The 18,430-nt window shown below is 39.9% G+C and overlaps 2 protein-coding genes across 4 annotated transcripts in view; one reads left to right on the top strand and one right to left on the bottom strand.

Moving 5' to 3' along the window:
* LOC144065582 (uncharacterized) overlaps positions 1–9,588 on the top strand; it is a 51,779-nt gene extending 42,191 nt beyond the window's left edge. The window contains exons 1-2 of one of the 2 annotated variants that reach the window (XM_077588557.1): positions 4,488–4,921; positions 7,343–9,588. In XM_077588557.1, the coding sequence (XP_077444683.1) occupies positions 4,777–4,921; positions 7,343–8,751 (1,554 nt within the window). In that variant the 5' untranslated portion in view covers positions 4,488–4,776 and the 3' untranslated portion in view covers positions 8,752–9,588. Of the gene's footprint in view, positions 1–4,487; positions 4,922–7,342 lie in introns of those variants that run through there. The other variant, XM_077588558.1, reaches the window with a different exon arrangement.
* Positions 307–3,789, bottom strand: LOC144065603 (uncharacterized). Of its 2 annotated transcripts, XM_077588592.1 has the most exons (3): positions 3,516–3,789; positions 3,354–3,419; positions 307–2,648 (listed from the first exon to the last, which is right to left on the bottom strand). In XM_077588592.1, exons 1-3 carry the CDS (start codon positions 3,520–3,522, stop codon positions 1,348–1,350), a joined length of 1,374 nt encoding a protein of 457 aa, XP_077444718.1. In that variant the 5' UTR covers positions 3,523–3,789; the 3' UTR covers positions 307–1,347. The 2 variants fall into 2 exon arrangements, with proteins under 2 accessions (XP_077444718.1, XP_077444719.1); XM_077588593.1 differs by lacking the exon at positions 3,354–3,419.
* Positions 9,589–18,430: the final 8,842 nt, after the last annotated feature.

Here is an 18,430-nt window from a genome sequence, read left to right as displayed (position 1 = left end):
ACACAGAGTCGGCCATGATGAGTTTTATCTAGCTTCAGCTGAAGGAGGGAGTCAGAGCAGCCAGCGCCAGGAGCGCATCTATCCTCCAGCCCAGGGGTGGCCAACTCCGGTCCTCAAGAGCCGCTATCCGGTGTGTTTTCCATATCTCCCTCTTCTAGCACACCTGAATCAAATGACCAACTCATCAGCAAGCCGTCCAGAAGCTTGATACCGATCCTGATTATTTGATTCAGGTGTGTTGGTGGAGGGAGACATGGAAAACAGACCGGATGGCGCCTCTCGAGGACCGGAGTTGGCCACCCCTGCTCCAGCCTGACCAGTTTGAACTCCCTGCATCCCCCCAACAGGTCGACCAGTTTTATTGACAAAGGTCATGTGACATAGGTACAAACTTTAGGCGGGAAACTGTGAACAAAGAAATGGGTGTGTCATGGTAGATGACGCGCCCCTAACTCATAGGTGTCACGGACGGAAATTTCCGCTAGGTCATGCAAAATTCTATTCTAATGACTACACTAAATAAACCTATTGACTAACAAAAAGCATAAGAATACATTCCCTACTCCACAGTAACGTTGTGAGATTTGCAAGCGACAATTGCAACACCATGGTTGGAAAGAAAAACTCTCTTGTCTAGGATAAAAGAAAAAAATGGGGCTGTTTGTAAGGTTTTTGGGGGGTTTGTAAGGGGAATCATAATCATTTATAAGGGCAGTTATCGGCAGAGGTTGACAGGTATGTAATCACAATAGTGATTAGTTGTTGCTTCCTCAATCCAACTTTAATGATATGAAGATCTCCCGTGCTGGGGTCAAGGTACACGGATCAAGGCCTCAATAATCGAATATTGATATATACATCCAATCCAAACTAGTTGCACATCCCCCACATGCAATCGTTAATAAATTAAACACTTGAGCATGTCACATGTACAATGTCCACAAATACTGAAATTAAAATTAAACAAATTTTCTCCTGACCATGAGAGTGGCACCTAAATAAGAGACTGATTCCCACAAGGTCAAACCGTTTCAATGAAGAACTACTTCTCCCGTGATGCCAATCGTCGAAACAGCAACAGCACCATTATCATGGACGATTTGTTCGGCGCATGCGCGTTTTGCCTCGCCTCCTTTCGAGACACGATCTTCGTGATTTATGTTTAATTTAGTTTTCAATTGAATTTAAGTCTATCCTTACGACTAAATCTCTGGCAGGAAAAGGGTTTTCGACCGCCGTGGGTAATTGTATTTTTAAGATATTCCTGCCACAAATTGAGCAAAAAAGGGCTTTTCTCCTGTGCGGGTTGTTAAGTCTTCTTCTCAGGTTTTTCAAATGTGTAGCTTTTTAATTGGGCTGTTGTAGCGAATCTGTGGCCACAGACTGAGCAGGAAAACATTGTTCTCCAGTGTGGGTTAATAAGTGTTCTTTTAAGCTTCTCCTTTGGGAAAATGTTCGACCACAAACTGAGCAGGAAAATGGTTTTTCACCTGTGTGGGTTCTTTTGTGGGTTTTTAAGTTTCCCTTCTGTGTGAATGTTTGACCACAAACTGAGCAGGAAAATGGTTTTTTGCCAGTGTGGGTTCTTCTGTGTCTTTGTAAGTCTTGCTTTTGAGAAAAGGCTTTACCGCAAACTGAACACGAAAATGGTTTTTCACCAGTGTGGGTTCTTGCGTGACGATTTAAGTGTCCCATCTGTGTGAATCTTTGTCCACAATCTGAGCAGGAAAATGGTTTTTCCCCTGTATGGGTTCTTGTGTGGATTTTTAAGTTTCCCTTGTGTGTGAATGCTTGACCACAAACTGAGCAGGAAAATGGTTTTTCTCCAGTGTGGGTTATTAAGTGTTTTTTTAAATATTGCTTTAGAGAATAGGCTTGACCACAAACTGAGCACGAAAATGGTTTTTCAACTGTGTGGGTTCTTATGTGGGTTTTTAAGTTTCCGTATTGTGTAAATGTCTGAACACAAACTGAGCAGGAAAATGGTTTTTTGCCAGTGTGGGTTCTTGTGTGTATTTGTAAACTTCCCTTCTCTGAAAATGTTTTACCACAAACTGAGCATGAAAGAGGTTTCTCCCCAATGTGGGTCACCATATGTCTATTCAATGTAAACATTTTCCCAAATGTTTCCCCACACTGGGCGCATTTGTAGAGTTTGTCACCACTGGGATTTTCCTTAAAACTTTCATTGTCATCATCGTCGTAAAGCAAGTTGTCACTATCCGATAAAGGAGCAATTAAACTTTCTGCTTGCCATCCTTCTGTTGAGCTGCCGCTCAGAGGCTCTGCTCCCCCACTGGCCACGCCCAGATCATCTTCACTCTTGAAAGGCCCACCAGTTGACCTGATGACATCTTGCTCCTCTTTGTTTGGCGGCTGCTCTTCTCCTGACTCCTCCTCTTTAATTTGTGGCCATGTTGAGAAGGTTGCAGGCTCCGCCCCTTCGCTGGCCCCACCCAGATCATCTTCCCACTTCAAGGGCTCACCAGTTGACCAGGTGACATCTTCCTCCTTTTCGATTGGAAGTTGCTCTTCTCCCATTTGTTGTTGAGGGAACTCAGGCGGCTCCTCTTTGATTTGGGGGAACTCAACTTCCTTTTTAAGGCAAACAAACTTTTGCCCATCTGGACCAAAATGTTCTCTGAAACCTGTAAAATACAAAGATAATACTGGTCGCTACATGCGGTCAAAATTGGGAAACTTTTTTTTCTTACTTTTACAAATTTATTATCACAGCATGGTTGATTATTTTGCAATGATATATGCCAGAAAAGGCACCTTTCAGGTTCAATCCAATCATCCACTACACAATTTAAAGCCAAAATAGTGGTGAATTCAGATTTTAAATATTTTATCATTTTTTATTTCATGGTCATGTTCTTGAAACGTTGCAAAAATCTAAAACTTGTTGTCTTGGGTTAACACGGGTTAAGTTCATCCAACTTTTTCTTTTATTTTTTATTTTTTAATGGACATGTGTGAGGTAAATTTACATTCTTTCTTTTTGTGAGGCTGAAAATAATCTGCTTGCAAATGGTGATGTCTTCAGTTGATTATTTGATTGATTTCATATTACAGCAACTTTTGGTTTGAAGGCAAATATAGAGAAATAAAGACGCCTGTAGGTTTTATTCTTTACTTTTCATAGTGTAAGAAACGAGTTGTTTCATCTTTAATACATTACTTTTAAAATCACCAAACTGCTGTCAAAGAATGAGTTGGTAAAGAAAACTATAGCTCTATAATTAATACTTTATACATTTGAAGGAATAATCTTTAAGAAACGTTTAATTGGGAGAGAGATTAAACACAAAAAGTGGCTAGAATAGAAAACGAATAAAAAAGAAAAGCACCTTTTGCAAACAGTCGAGACTTGATAGCGTCATGTTCTGCGTGGGGGTGTCTTTTTTGGGGGTCCCCTGCTCGAATTGTGTACATTTTGCAACATAGTAGGAACTGATGAAAAAATGGGATTTTTCACAAATTCCCACCAAAAACAGGAAAAGTTAACTCACCTGACATTTTCGGGCTTGATATTTGCTTGCTAAATTTCAAGAGTCTTGTTTCCTCTCTTTGCTAGCTGCTAAACTCGGCTAGGCTAAGCTAAGAACGCCAAAAATGTCAACGTTCATCCAAAAGATTCGAGATTAAAGAATTTTTTGTGTGGTCTCGGATGGATTTCGCACACTTTTTATTGGATTAGTCATACGGCTAAGAAGTGATTAAAAAAGAAGCAAATCGCTTTCCAAAAGTATAGCAAGCGCCGTTCGACAGCAAATGGACGAGACGGCGAGTTGCGATGACGTCATATTAAAGCGGCGAAGATTTTGGCTACAGACGGGAACAACATAAAAAAGAGAAAGGAAAAAGGGAATAGAAATACAAAACATTTTGGAAATTTGTGTGAATTATAAACCTTTTCTCCAATGGAAAATTATAACCAACTGATCTTTTTTAGTCATTTCGTTTTAAAATTTCATACAACCAAGATAATAACGAAATCATTTAATTTATAAATGCCATTCGGGTATAAACTCTGTTAAAATATATAGAGACACCAGTCAAAGTTTTTGCCAAGTTTAACAGTATTATAATTTAAATATAAAAAAAGCTAATTGATGATACGAGTATCGGGATTAATGAATATGCCACTTAGTCATACATACTATTATCCTATTAATATTAAAACATGTTTTCATATTTATAAGAAAAATACATGAAGCCAAACAATATATATTAACAGGGGTTTGATACTCGTGGACTGCAACATACATAATAAATCAATTTACAAATTGAAAGTTTGAATAAACCTTATGAATGATAATAACACACTTTTTTATTTCCGTTGAAAAAGAACACAACGTATCGACAAAAAGCAGCGATTCCGACACAATGTGTCTTTCAAATATAGATTGAATATTATACATACGTGAAACATCTTATTTTGAACGGAAAGTTGGCATTACGGGAAACTGTCTTTCCCATCATGCACCCCTGACCGGAAATGCGAGGGGATAAAAAAAGAAGATGGCCGAATAGGGAGCGCTTAGTCTGCGAATATTTGTCTTTTTACCCGTCTAATTTGTCTGTTAATTTCAGTCACTTAACTAAACTGAAGTATCGACGACGTTTCTAGCATTATTCATTTTACGGATTCAACATCAGTCATCCATCTTAAAACTGCGACTTTATTTAGCTTACCTTAGCTTCGCTAGCTAGCTGCTATCAAGAAACCAAGCGTCTCCATCAACACGTCGTCAAAAAAGCCGAATTCAAATGTGCGAAATGGCCGCCATAAAAACAACAACAACAACAAAGTTCCAGGAGGAACTTTTTGACGTAAAAGAGGACCTTAAACGTCACCGCCACCCCGTTGAATGCAAATTAATGCAAGCAAAAGTTATTCTTCACAGACTAGAAGGTGGGTTCACTTTTGATGAGCATTTATTTACAGTACACGGCGTGATTTATAATTTCCGTGTCCAAATGTTATTCTATTGATGTTGCAATGTATGTGAGACTATTTGGGTATGTGTACATTTTATTATCTCCCAATTCCATTTTTAAAAGCCTGCAGTTGGGAATACTACCCGTGGATTACAATATTTTGCATGTGTGAAGACGTTGACTGCGTCTATTGGTCCAAAAATTCATGAAACAAAATAAACCCCCACCCACCCAGCCGAACCCCAATTTAAAAATTTCTCAAATACACACTTCAATTAAAAAAAAATGTCTGTCTTATTTCATATTGTATCATAATAATAATAATTAAACATAGGCTTTGTCATCATCATTGACTCGACAAAAGCCTAATTGTCATCATACCCAGCTGCTAATGACAAAATTGGTAGTGCTTCTCCACAAGGTGCGCTTTCCCGGCAAAAGGCCCAAATAAGTGATAATTTCAGACTCGTTGGCATTCTGCCGTGATGGATACATCGCATCACCCCTCAAGCGCAACCTAATCCCGGCGACTGCAGACAAAGTTTGCCTCGCAGATGCCAATAAAGAAAAAAAACGGATCACTTACCTTCAGTCAGCCAGTAGGAGGCAGATCGCCGCCCAACGTCCTTCATGTTACCTCACCCTGAAGTTATTACACAGAAGGCATTGTGTGTCGTGCTGCCGCAAGTTCAGAGTCCTGATGGCTGTTGGAAAAAAACTGTCCTTGAGCCTATTTGTACGTACTGTGTGAGACCTGTAGCGTCTGCCATAGGGCAGCAGCTGGAACAGGTTGTGACCAGGGTGGTATGGGTCCCTGGCAATGTTCCGGCTCTGCTGAGGTAACGAGGGCTGGCAATGTCTTCCAGTGAGGACAGAGAGCAGCCGACGATCCTCTGTGCAGTGTTAATCACTCTCTGCATGGCCTTTTTGTCTGCTGCCGTGCTTCCAGCGTACCACACTGTAATGCAGTATGCATGATGCTCTCCACAGTGGCTCAAGAGAAGGTCACCAGAAGTTTAGTGTCCAAGTTGTTCCTCCTGAGTACCCTGAGGAAATGGAGTCGTTTCTGGGCCTTCTTCACTACTGCCGTGGTGTATGTAGACCTGGAGAGCTTATCCGTCACATGGACCCCCAGGAAGTTAAAGGACTGGACCCTGTCTACACGTACTCCATTTATGAGGAGTGGGGCCAGATCTGTGCTGTGTTTGCAAAAGTCCAGGATTATTTCTTTAGTTTTCGTGGCGTTCAGTGTGAGATTGTTTACCGAGCACCATGAAGACAGTTTGTTGACTTCATCTCTGTAGGCCGACTCATCCCCCCCTGAGATGAGTCCAACCACAGTGGTGTCATCGGCAAATTTGATGATGGAGTTAGACTGGTGGGTTGGTGTACAGTCGTATGTGTACAGGGAGTACAGAAGAGGACTCAGTACACAGCCTTGAGGGGAGCCAGTGCTCAGTGTAATGGAGGAAGAGAGGTGGGGACCAAGTCTAACAGTTTGTGGTCGGTTGGTTAAGAAGTTCTTTATCCAAAAGCAGATGGAAGAGGATAGTCCAAGGTGCGAGAGTTTGTCAGCCAGAATGTCCGGTATTATAGTGTTGAAGGCTGAGCTATAGTCAATGAAAAGCTTCCTCACGTAGTTCCCATGGTGCTCCAGGTGGCTCAGTGCTGTGTGTAAAGCAATGGCGATAGCATCCTCAGTGGACCTGTTTGCTCTATAAGCAAACTGGTGGGGGTGAGGGACAGGCAGAGATGGTCTGATCTAGCTAGGTGAGGGAGGGGTGTGGCTCTATAAGCATGTTTGATATTAGAATAAACATGGTCTAGAGCAGGGGTGTCAAATCGGTCCTCAAAGGGCCACAGTGGGTGCAGGTTTTCATTCCAAATCAACAAGAGGATACCTTTTGCAAGTGTAATCAGTTAATTAAAGTCAGGTGCTACTTATTTTAGAAGACACCTGATTGGTTAAAATGTCGGCACTGGATCGGTTGGAACAAAAACCAGGACCCACCGCGGCCCTCGGCGGAATCGGTTTGACACGTGGTCTAGAGTTTTATCTCCTCTGGTGTGACACTTCACGTACTGGATAAACTTAGGCAGAACAGTCTTCAAACATGCTTTGTTGAAGTCACCAGTGACAATAAAGACTCCATTGGGGTGGTCAAGCTGCTGTTTGTTTACAGCCGCTAGCAGGATGCTAAGTGCCGTGCTAACGTTAGCATCCGGTGGGATGTAAACAGCCATTACAATGACAATCGTTAGCTCTCTAGGTAGATAGAAGGTTCTGCACCGTACTGCCAAGAGCTCTAAATATGGGGAGCAGTGAGTGTTAATGATCTTACTGTTGCAGCACCATTCATTGTGTATGTACACGCATATCTTTGTGTCTTTGCAGGTTTCAGAAATGATCTTGGTGCTGATGGGCAGGAGTCTGTTGACCTTGAAGGGGAAGTTGAGCTCCCCCAAATCAAAGAGGAGGAGCCAGAGTTCCCTCAACAACAAATGGGAGACGAGCAACTTCCGATCAAAAGGGAGGAAGATCATTTCACCTGGTCACTTAGTGAGTTTGTGAAGAGGGAAGATGTTCTGGGCGTGGCCAGCGGAGGAGCGGAGCCTGCAAACACCACAACATGGCCCCCAATTAAAGAGGAGGAGCCAGAGTTCTCTCAACAGTGCAAAAGAGAAGAGCAACCTTCAATCAAAAACGAGGAATGTGTCAAATGGTCAACTGGTGAGCCTTTCAAGAGTGAAGATGCTCTGGGCGTGGCCAACAGAGGGGCGGAGCTTCTGAGCGGCAGCTCAACAGAAGGATGGCGGGCAGAAAATTTAATTGCTCCTTTATCAGATGGCAACGATTTGCTTTTTGACGATGATGATGTTGAAGATGTTAAGAAAAATCCCAGTGGCGACAAACTCTGCAAATGCTTTCAGTGTGGGAAAACTTTTGGGATAAAGTCTTCTTTGAAAACACATATGAGGAGCCACACTGGGGAGAAACCATTATCATGTACAGTTTGCGGTCAAACATTCACACGGAAGGGACACTTAATTAGTCATGCAAGAACCCACACTGGTGAAAAGCCATTTTCGTGTTCAGTTTGTGGTCATAGAGTCACACGGAAAAGAGACTTAATTAGTCATGCAAGAACCCACACTGGTGAAAAACCATTTTTGTGTTCAGTTTGTGGTCAAAGATTCACACAGAAGGGAACCTTAATTAGTCATGCAAGAACCCACACTGGTGAAAAACCATTTTCGTGTTCAGTTTGCGGTAAAGCTTTTTCTCAACAGCAACAATTAAAAAGGCACACAAGAACACACACAGGTGAAAAACCATTTTCGTGTTCAGTTTGTGGTCAAAGATTCACACGGAAGGGAAGCTTAAATAGTCACGCAAGAACACACACAGGTGAAAATACATTTTCATGTTCAGTTTGTGGTAAAAGATTTACAGAGAAGGGAACCTTAAAAAGGCACACAAGAATCCACACTGGTGAAAAACCATTTTCGTGTTCACTTTGTGGTCAAAGATTCACACAGAAGGGACACTTAAATATTCATGCAAGAACACACACAGGTGAAAAATCATTTTCGTGTTCAGTTTGTGGTCAAGGATTCACAGACAAGAGAAACTTAAATACCCACACAAGCACCCACACAGGTGAAAAAACATTTTCGTGTTCAGTTTGTGGTCGAACATTTAACCAAAGGAGAACCTTAAAAGAACACTTATTAACCCACACTGGAGAACAATGTCTTCCTGCTCAGTCTGTGGCCACAGATTCGCTACAACAGCCCAATTAAAAAGCTAAACAATTCAAAAACCTTTTCAAGGCGCAGTTAATGTTCCAACATTTTCACAGAAGGGAACCTGAAAAGAAGACTTAACAATCCGCAGTGGCGAAAAGCCCTTTCTTTGCTCAATTTGTGGTTCAACACATTGGATAAAATACTTAATAATATATAATACTAAGTTTGTTGCCAAGGATTTATTCATAAGACTTAAAAGAAACAAACGTGTGTGTGTGTGTATGTTATCTATTAATTGGCAAAAATGACGAGAATCCCTGGTGTCATTTTTTAATCATGTTGATAAAATTAGTCTGCTGTGAATTTGTCTCTGTTTGAAAAAGATAAAAACAAGTCAAATGTTGTTTTATTTCATTTAATCTTCAGATTTTTCTATTGGCCTTGTAAACTACATTCTTTTCCTTTTTTTAACTATAAGAACTGACTTTGGGTTCATTTTGGAGTAGTTCTTTTCGCTTTTTATATTTATCCAAACTGATTTGATTTGTATGTAAATAGACCTAGCAGTCGGTAAATGAAGTCAAATGTGAAATGTTTGTTGTTGTTGTTATTTTCATGTTGAACAAACAGATAATACTCAATATTCTTATGTATAATCATTAGTATGAAAAAAATATTGATGCTTGAAACCTATCGTTGTGATTGTACATTGCTTTCACCTGTGGTCGCCTCCCCTGTGTGTCACCCACCTGTTTTCCATGTCTCGTTAACCCATGCCTTACTGCGTCCTGCGGCAATTTGTTCATTTTAATTTTGGGGGGGTGTAATTTTTGATTTTTGGCTGAGGTTTTCAGTTTGCATTTTGTGTTTTTAATTAAAACTCTTTATGTATACTGCAGTGGCGGGGGGTGCATTTTCTGGTAGCGCCTTCAACGTATCAATCCAACCCTCAAAAACTATTTTATGACTATAAAACCTCTACTGCAGCTAGAGCTGCGACACATAAGAAATAATCAATAAATCAATGCACAAAAGTGGGGTAAAATCCACTTCCTAGCAGCATTTCATGATTAAATACAAATACTGGAGCTTTTCACACATTAAAACCAGGCCAGGGGGCAATTTTCCCGGGAAAAGACAGCGATAAACGTCAATGGCGTACGGGCAAACATTGCCATAAAATTGGGTAAAATCCAGACAAAAACAGCATTTATTGATTAAATACAAATACTGTAGCTTTTTAGACATTAGAACCGGTAAAAAGACAGCAATGAACGTCGGTACGTCCATACGTGAAATGACAAAAAATGCGCTAAAATTAGGTCAAATCCACTTCCTAGCAGCATTTATTGACTGAATACAAATACTGGAGCTTTTGAGACATTACAACCAGGCCAGGGAGGTGATTTCCTTGGGAAAAGACAGCGATGGACGTCAATGGCGAAATGGCAAAAATTAAACTGGGATAAAGTCCACATCCTAGCAGCATTTAGTGATGAAATACAAACACTGGAGCTTAAATACAAACACTGGAGCTTTTCAGATATATTATTTAGGAATAGAGCCATATTTTACTCACCAAAAATCCTTTTTAACTGTACACAATATCCATCCTCCTTTCTTTCTTCCTTCTTTCCTATCGCCATCGAAGCTAATGATGAAAGTCAAGCCTGTCCTGTCATATTTCTGGCATAGTCCGTTTTGAAAATGGCTTTAAATCAAAACAACAATATAGTATTTGCTTGTGCAGCTAAGTTAGCACACTGAAAGTGCCGAACACACCATTTTCCTGGCTGTAACAGGCTTGCTAGCTTTGGAGTTGACCGCCCTTTCTTAATGATGTCCATTTTTTTCTGGAAAAGTCCGTCTGGAAAATAGCTTTGTGAGAGAAATCTGCAACGGAATCCATTTGTTTTTGCCACTGTCGGCCATTGTGGGTGGAGTTTCCGATCTCTGGCTGCTTTGGCCCGCCTACTAGCCAATCATAGTTGCTGAAAGCAATGACATGTCCCAGCCAGAAAAATGCCAACGCCTATGAAAAATCATTGTGGGGTTGCCAACTCGAAATCTGATTGGTTAAAAGCAACAGTCTAGTTTAATGCAGCAGAGCCCGCAAGAACTGATTGTGCAGGCTTTGAGGCAGATCTAATCTGGCAACAAATAATGGCTGAAATGTGATTGGTTAAATGCTTCAATATGAAAACACACATCTGGAAGCAGTGCAACCAGGGGGAAAAGCAATGAAAGGAAGCTAACAGACCATTTGGAATAATAAGTACGTATTGATGGACAAAATATAATATGATTCAGATATTTCTTAGGCCAGCAGAGAAGGCCTTGAAGGCCCTGACGGCCCGCCACTGATATATATATATATATATATATATATATATATATATAGAGAGAGAGAGAGAGCGAGAGCGATAGAGATATATACATATACATATATATATACATATAATATACATATATATACATATAAATATATATATATATACATATATATACATATAAATATCCATATACATATATATACATATATATATTTATTTTTAAAAATCGGATTTAAAGAACTGAATGAAAAGCCTTGCATTTTTACATTTTTATAGATCTAAAACAATGTTTATTTGAGCTTTTTTCTTAGTAAGGGAATATGTATTTTAATAATTTCTTTTTCATTTCAAAAGGAAACAAAATATTTTTTTAAGTTCAAAATTAAAGTGGTAAACAGAAAATATTTTTATACGTATAGTAATTTTTACATTTTACAAAATACTTATTGACCTAAAACACAAACAGAAAAAAATTGATGGAAAAATTGCAAATATTCATTAAAAATGAGTAAATCAATAAATATAATTTACATCTATAGGTTGGTCCCGGTTAAGGGAATAATGAACATAAAAGGAATAAACAATCTTTTCCTTTTGGGTTTCAAAACAGCTTTGAGAAATTGCTAATTTTCTGATATTATTTCTTTAAAATGCGCTTCTTTGATAACTTGTGATTGACAGTTTCTTAATTATTGAACTGAACTTAACTTAAAATGAAACAAATTTTCTCCTGACCACGAGAGAGCGGTACCTAAATAAGAGACTGATTCCTGCGAGTTCAAAACGTTTCAATGAAGAACTACGTACTTCTCCCGTGATGCCAATCGGCGAAACAGCAACAGCTCCATTATCATGGACGATTTGTTCTGCACATGCGTGTTTTGCGTCGCCTCCTTTTGAGACGCGATCTTCAAGTGATTTATGTTTAATTTATTTTTTAATTTAATTCAAACCTGCGCAAATATTTTTGCTCAAACCACATGTCAGTCCATTTGAAGAATATTTATTTCCCATGTCGGACTCTTTTGCATTTATAAGCGAATGCTATCAAAAGAAGTGACGCTAGAACCGCGCATGCGCAATATTCGTCACCTAACTCAACCTATGCGTCGCCGACGTGTCTAGCTTTAGCTACTTTACGGCCTTAAATATCAGTCAAAATCATTTTCAAGACCTCGTTGAAGCTTTACGGCCTCCTTTCACGTAGCCTGCTAGCATGTATCGAAGGAACAAGTCTTCACAAACTTTGAGGCTTTGCGGCCTACTTTAGCTTAGCCTAGCTAGCAGCTATCAATGGCGTCTACATCAGAATTTGCACGTGGGAAAAGACCGGCAAAGTTTCACGATGAAAACTCGACACTTTGCAAAATAATGCATGCAAAAGTTGTCCTTCACAGACTAGAAGGTAGGTTCAGTTTTTTTTATATGCATATATTCCCTTAGTCATTAAGGCTTAATGGTAGTTGTAGAAATGTATACATTATTATAAACAATACAAACAAAAACATGCAGAATAAAACTTGAGAAAAAACTAAGGGATGTGTAGTAGAGAGCTATGTTTGTGTTTGCTGTAATGAACAGCTAGGCTGGCTTCTTTTATTTGCAACTTATTTCATTCTCTCAGGTGGACAGAAGGAGGTAACAGTCAAACCTTGCGATACGAGCTTAATGGCTTCCGGGACTCAGCTCGTGTGTCAATTTACTCATATCTCTAATCAACGTTTCCCATAGAAATGAACTCAATACAAATTAATTCGTTCCCACCCTCTGAAAAAAAACCCACCCAAAACAGGATATTGGAATGGTAAAACATATTTCTATTGGTTGTAATTCACCATCTACAAATAGAGTAACAAATAACTACTGGTGATGATGTTAAAATGAGACTTTATTCAGTACAACGCGGAGAAAGAGAGAGACTTGACGGATGCGCTCGTAACGTAACAAAATTTAAATTTAACTTAAGTGAATTAAATTTAAAGTTTGTTGTGTAATAACCAAGGTAAATTTCCACCGCGGCTTTCGAGAGGAACTTCCTGCTTCTCCATACGTATTGGCGAGCCAGCTCAGTCACGTGTACACAAGTCATGGTTTTCGATTATTTCGTGCTTGATATCGATTGTCCTCACGACTTTTCTTTCCAAATCAAAGGGAGGGAACCAGAGTTCCCTCTACACCACATGTATCAAACCGATTCTGCCGAGGGCCGCAGTGGGTCTTTGTTCCAACCGATCCAGTGTCGACATTTTAACCAAACAGGTGTCTTCTAAAATAAGAAGCACCTGATTTTAATTAACTGATTACACTTGCAAAAGGTATCCTCTTGTTGAGTTGGAATGAAAACCTGCACCCTCTGCGGCCCTTTGAGAATCAGTTTGACATCCCTGGTGTAAAGTGATCGACAATGACGAGGATATATTCATATCCGCCTTTGCATCGATCAAGATGAAGAAAGTCAGAACAGACCAGCTCAAAGGGCTGTGGTTTCACAATATTTGTCAATGGCACTCTCTGTTTATGGCATGTTTTTTTTAGTTTTAGACAAGGGCAGGTTTTAGTCACATAATGTTCAATATCAGAATGCATATACGGCCAGAAGAAACAATCACGCACAAGGGATACTGTGCGGTCGACACCCTGGTACCCCATGTTATTATGTAACTCTTTCATTACTGTACCTCGATATAGTTCTGGTGGGACTAACTGGTTACGGGTTGTGGTGGTTCTGTACAGAATACCGTCACTGTCTGTTATCATTTTGTCCCACTGCCTGAGCAAACATTTTTTCTTTGGGCTGAGCGACTTCAATTCCTTCGCTGATGGCTTACAACCTGACAGTTTATAGTTCAACACATGAGTGTATGAACAGGTCAGACCGTTGTGCTTTCCTTACCTCTTCTTTTGGTATCTGAATGATTGACGCAGCAGCTGTCTCATCTACATCTGACACTGAACAACACATCTGTAATGAAGGCAGAATCAAAGGGGACATTTCCTGTACCTTAACTGCTTGGATTGTGTATTACTTTTTGCAAACTGATGGACAAAGCATTCATATCCCAATCAAATTTACGACCAGTAAAATATATTTCAGATTTTTTTCTTCAACTCACTTCTATCCTTGGCTTGCTTGTTACTTTGCACACCACTCAGAACATGTGCCTCTACTTCTCCATACAAACTCATCAATTCATTCCATTCTTTTTCATTATTCATTTCAACACGTCCAAACTCCTTCTATTTTCACCAATTCACCAGAATCTTCACATTCTCTCACAAACTCTTCTTCCATTTTCACCAATTCAGTCATCAAAAATCACCTAATGAATTGCGAATTTTTGTATATTTTATTTTAGGAATGTATACTTTTAGTATATTCAATTTTAGGAATTTATACTTTTAGTATATTCAATTTTAGGAATTTAGACTTTTAGTATATTCAATTTTAGGAATTTAGACTTTTAGTATATTCAATTTTAGGAATTTAGACTTTTAGTATATTAAATTTTAGGAATTAAATATATGTATATTGAATTTTAGGAATTTAGAATTCTAGCAGTGGCGGGCCGTCAGGGCCTTCAAGGCCTTCTCTGCTTGCCTAAGAAATATCTGAATCATATATTATATTTTGTCCATCAATACTTATTAAATAATTCCAAATTGTCTGTTAGCTTCCTTTCATTGCTTTTCCCCCTGGTTGCACTGCTTTCAGATGTGTTTTCATATTGAAGCATTTAACCAATCACATTTCAGCCATTATTTGTTGCCAGGGTCAGAAATCTACCTCAAGGCCTTCACAATCAGTTCTGCAGGCGCTGCTGCATTAAACAAGCGTCGATAAGACTGTTGCTTTGACCAATCAGATTTCAAGTTGGCAACAGCACAATGCCTTGTCACAGGCGTAGGGATACGTCATTGCCTTCTCGCAGGCGTAGGGATACGTCATCGCTTTCACCAACTATGATTGGCTAGTGATTAGCCAGAGCTATCAAACTGTATCTGGAGCGAGCTGCACAAGCAAATATATTGTTGTATTGATTTAAAGCCATTTTCAAGAGAGACTATGCTAGAAATACAACAGGACAGGCTCGACTTTCAGCATTAGCTTCGATGGCAATAGAAAAGAAGGAAGAAAGAAAGGAGGATGATATTGTGTACAGTTAAAAGGGATTTTTGGTGAGTAAAATATGGCTATATTCCTAAATAATATTTCAATTGTGGGCCCGGTTCTGATATCTGAAAAGCTCCAGTGTTTGTATTTAATCACTAAATGCTGCTAGGAAGTGGATTTTAGTGCAATTTTTGCCGTTTCGCCATTGACGTCCATCGCTGTCTTTTCCCGGGAAAATCACCCCCCTGGCCCGGTTGTAATGTCTGAAAAGCTCCAGTATTTGTATTTAACCATTACATGCTGCTAGGAAATGGATTTTACCCAATTTTTTTGTGCATTGATCTATTGATTATTTTTTATGTGTCGCAGCTGTAGCTGCAGTAGAGGTTTTATAGCCATAAAATAGTTTTTGAGGGTTGGATTGATTGTTGAAGGCGCTATGAGAAAATGCACGGACCGCCACTTTTAATTCCTAAAATATGCTAGAATTATTCTAGCATATTTTAGGAATTAAATGTGTATATTCAGTTTTAGGAATTTAGAATTTTAGTATATTCAATTTTAGGAATTAAATATCTGTGGACCCAGTTGTTTCCCTGCTGACCCCTTCAATACGATCGTTTAGGAATCCCGGATTCCTTTTTATTACCTACCACAGTTATCATGAAATCCCTGATTTCATATATAATCACGAGAATGCTCCCTGAACAAATACTCGGACTATATAAGTAAATTTTCTACTGTGACTTCTCAATAATTTAAACAATCCAATAGCAGAATTTTGACATTAAGAAACAGGTATTCTGCTTACCTTTTAGTTGGTTTCAGGCGCCTGTTAAAGAAGTCACCGGAGAAGTTTCTGGGCCGTCCCGGACTTCCCTCCTGTGTAGTCTCAAAGTCCTCGACTTTGAATAAATATCATGTTCCAGACGTGTCACGTCCCAGACGTGCGTCGTATTTCTCTTTCGAAGTCCCGGACGCCGGCGTCGACCAGTCTCGTTTCTCCTCGGATCCCGTTGGCTCTTTCGAATCACGTCAGGGTCACCAAAATTGTTAGACGACAAGCCCTGGTATCTGACTGTCTTACTCTATCTGCTTTTATCTATATTAAACTATAACTTACTTGCCGTCTCAACAAAAGGGCATGCTTAAATTTGAATAGAGACAACCAAAATACGCTGGGTTACTCTACAGAATATTTATTCCATTTATATACAAATCCAATTCTGAGCTGCTCCCATCCAAAGCTCTGGGTCAAAAAGAACAATTCTAAAACAGGTTGCAGTTTTTATATGCTGAATAGTCCGCGACGGTCCCAGGGTTCCGCCCTCTCCTGTGATCTGTCCAGATGTGTCATAACACTGTGCTCGTGCATGCATAGGTGGTTGTGCACTCATGCATCAAAGGAAACACTCTCCCCGCACGTGTCACCAAAGAAGCAATACAAAGCCCCGCTTCACTGCAATGATTTATGGGCTCAGCGGGGTGCAGAGGGGTCAGTTTGGGGGCACCCATACTTCACTGCAATGAACAAAACACACGATTAAAAAAGTCCCAGTGTTCAGTACTTAAACTCCTGGGGAATGACCTGATACCTGACCCGGACAGGGCATGCCACCTTTTTCTGACTGAGGACCATGTTCTCAGATTTGGAGTTGCTGATTCTCATCCCGACTGCTTCACACTCAGTTGCAAATTGTTCCAGCGAGAGTTGGAGATCACTGCCTGATGAAGCTAACAAAACCACCATGTGCAAAAAGCAAGGATGCAATACTGAGGCCAACAAACCGGTACCCCTCAACGCCATGCAAGCTCCACAAGACGCTAAGGTAGGAAGCAGGAAAACGTCATACAATTCAAGAGGCATCTTGGTTCAGGACAAGTGACAAAAAGTATTGCTTTTTTAATAAATAATAATCCAAATATGTGATTGGCATCCTCAGTCACTGTCATTTTCATTTGACGGAGTACTTTTTAAAGTCTTTTTCAATGTCATTGTAATATTTACTGAATGAACAGCTAAATTATAAAGACTGCATTCGACATGCACGGGATCGGAAGTCATGTGAAAAGTGCAATTGCAATGTTAGACAAGCCCACGGACCAAATTGTGTCCGTCAGGTCAGCGAGAACCATTGGGGCCATGTCGCTGTCCATTGTTTCTCAACCATGGTGTCTGTGCAACAGTCGATGCTCCAAAACGGAGCATGGTTTGACTTTTTCAGATTGGACACAATAAACATCAAGAGATGGAGAATAAAACGAAGATTGAGTTATGGTGGACTTCCAATCCTTAGCCAACATGTATTCTCGTACAAAGGGCCAAAAATCTTTAGCTGAGTGAGGAGATATCATCATGGAAACATGTGGATGAGATGGTGACATGGTGGGATCTGGCAGGCTATTCTTCATGTACCATTTTAATTGTTCATCAGACATGTGTATTGAAAGCCACTCCAGGCTTACCAATAAACAAATCGCCATAATGTATTCGCCAAGTGTGTCCTTCAATTGTCTGGAAAGAATCTGTATAGACCTCATTACCTTCCCTATCATAGTAGAGCGTGCAATGGAAGCAGTCAAAAAAAGTCATTTGTACGTAGGTGCCGTCTGGGCTGCATTTGATGACAGGACACATCTTGATAAGAAGGTCCCGGCCCATCAAGTTGACAGGGCACTTCGGAACATAGATGAAGGAATGAGCGAGAGTCAGTGAGTCACACTTAGTGGCTACCGAGGAAGTTAAAGGCGGGATGACCACTTCACCCTTGGATCCTAGTAGTGGTATGATAAGTTCACCAATAGACATTCTCTAATAAACGCACAAATAAAGAGACGGGACAATCCTCTGTGAAATTCTTGCAAGAGAGAATCGAACCGACTCGTCTCTGTCCAGGTTCATTCTCACATTACACCCATCTTTTCCCTGTTTATTAGCTTCAAGGACCCTAGTTACAATGGACGTTTCAGCTCTCAAGGGAGGGGTGGGAAAATAGGAGTGAGAAGTCATAGGTAAAGGACCCTAATTACAAAAGAAGTTTTAGCTCTTAAAACAAATGAAGGTCATGTAAAGCCGAAGGTTCTTCTCCAAATTCCAGCAGTCCAAGAGGATTCAACCTTCCTGTTGTTTGGTCTAACTAAGGAGCAAAGCATTTACTCCGTTGCAAGCAGATGTATTAATATGACTTTTCTAATGTAAATAAGCTAAGTAAAGCAAAAATAAAAATCTAGTTAAATTTCTACCAATTATCCCCTTTAACATCAAAAAGATAAAAACAATTAACCACTA

The sequence above is a fragment of the Stigmatopora argus genome, chromosome 20, assembly GCF_051989625.1.
Source record: "Stigmatopora argus isolate UIUO_Sarg chromosome 20, RoL_Sarg_1.0, whole genome shotgun sequence".
Lineage (NCBI taxonomy): Eukaryota > Metazoa > Chordata > Actinopteri > Syngnathiformes > Syngnathidae > Stigmatopora > Stigmatopora argus.
The sequence above is the reverse complement of the archived record's forward strand: the minus strand, read 5'-3'. Positions and strand labels throughout refer to the sequence as shown.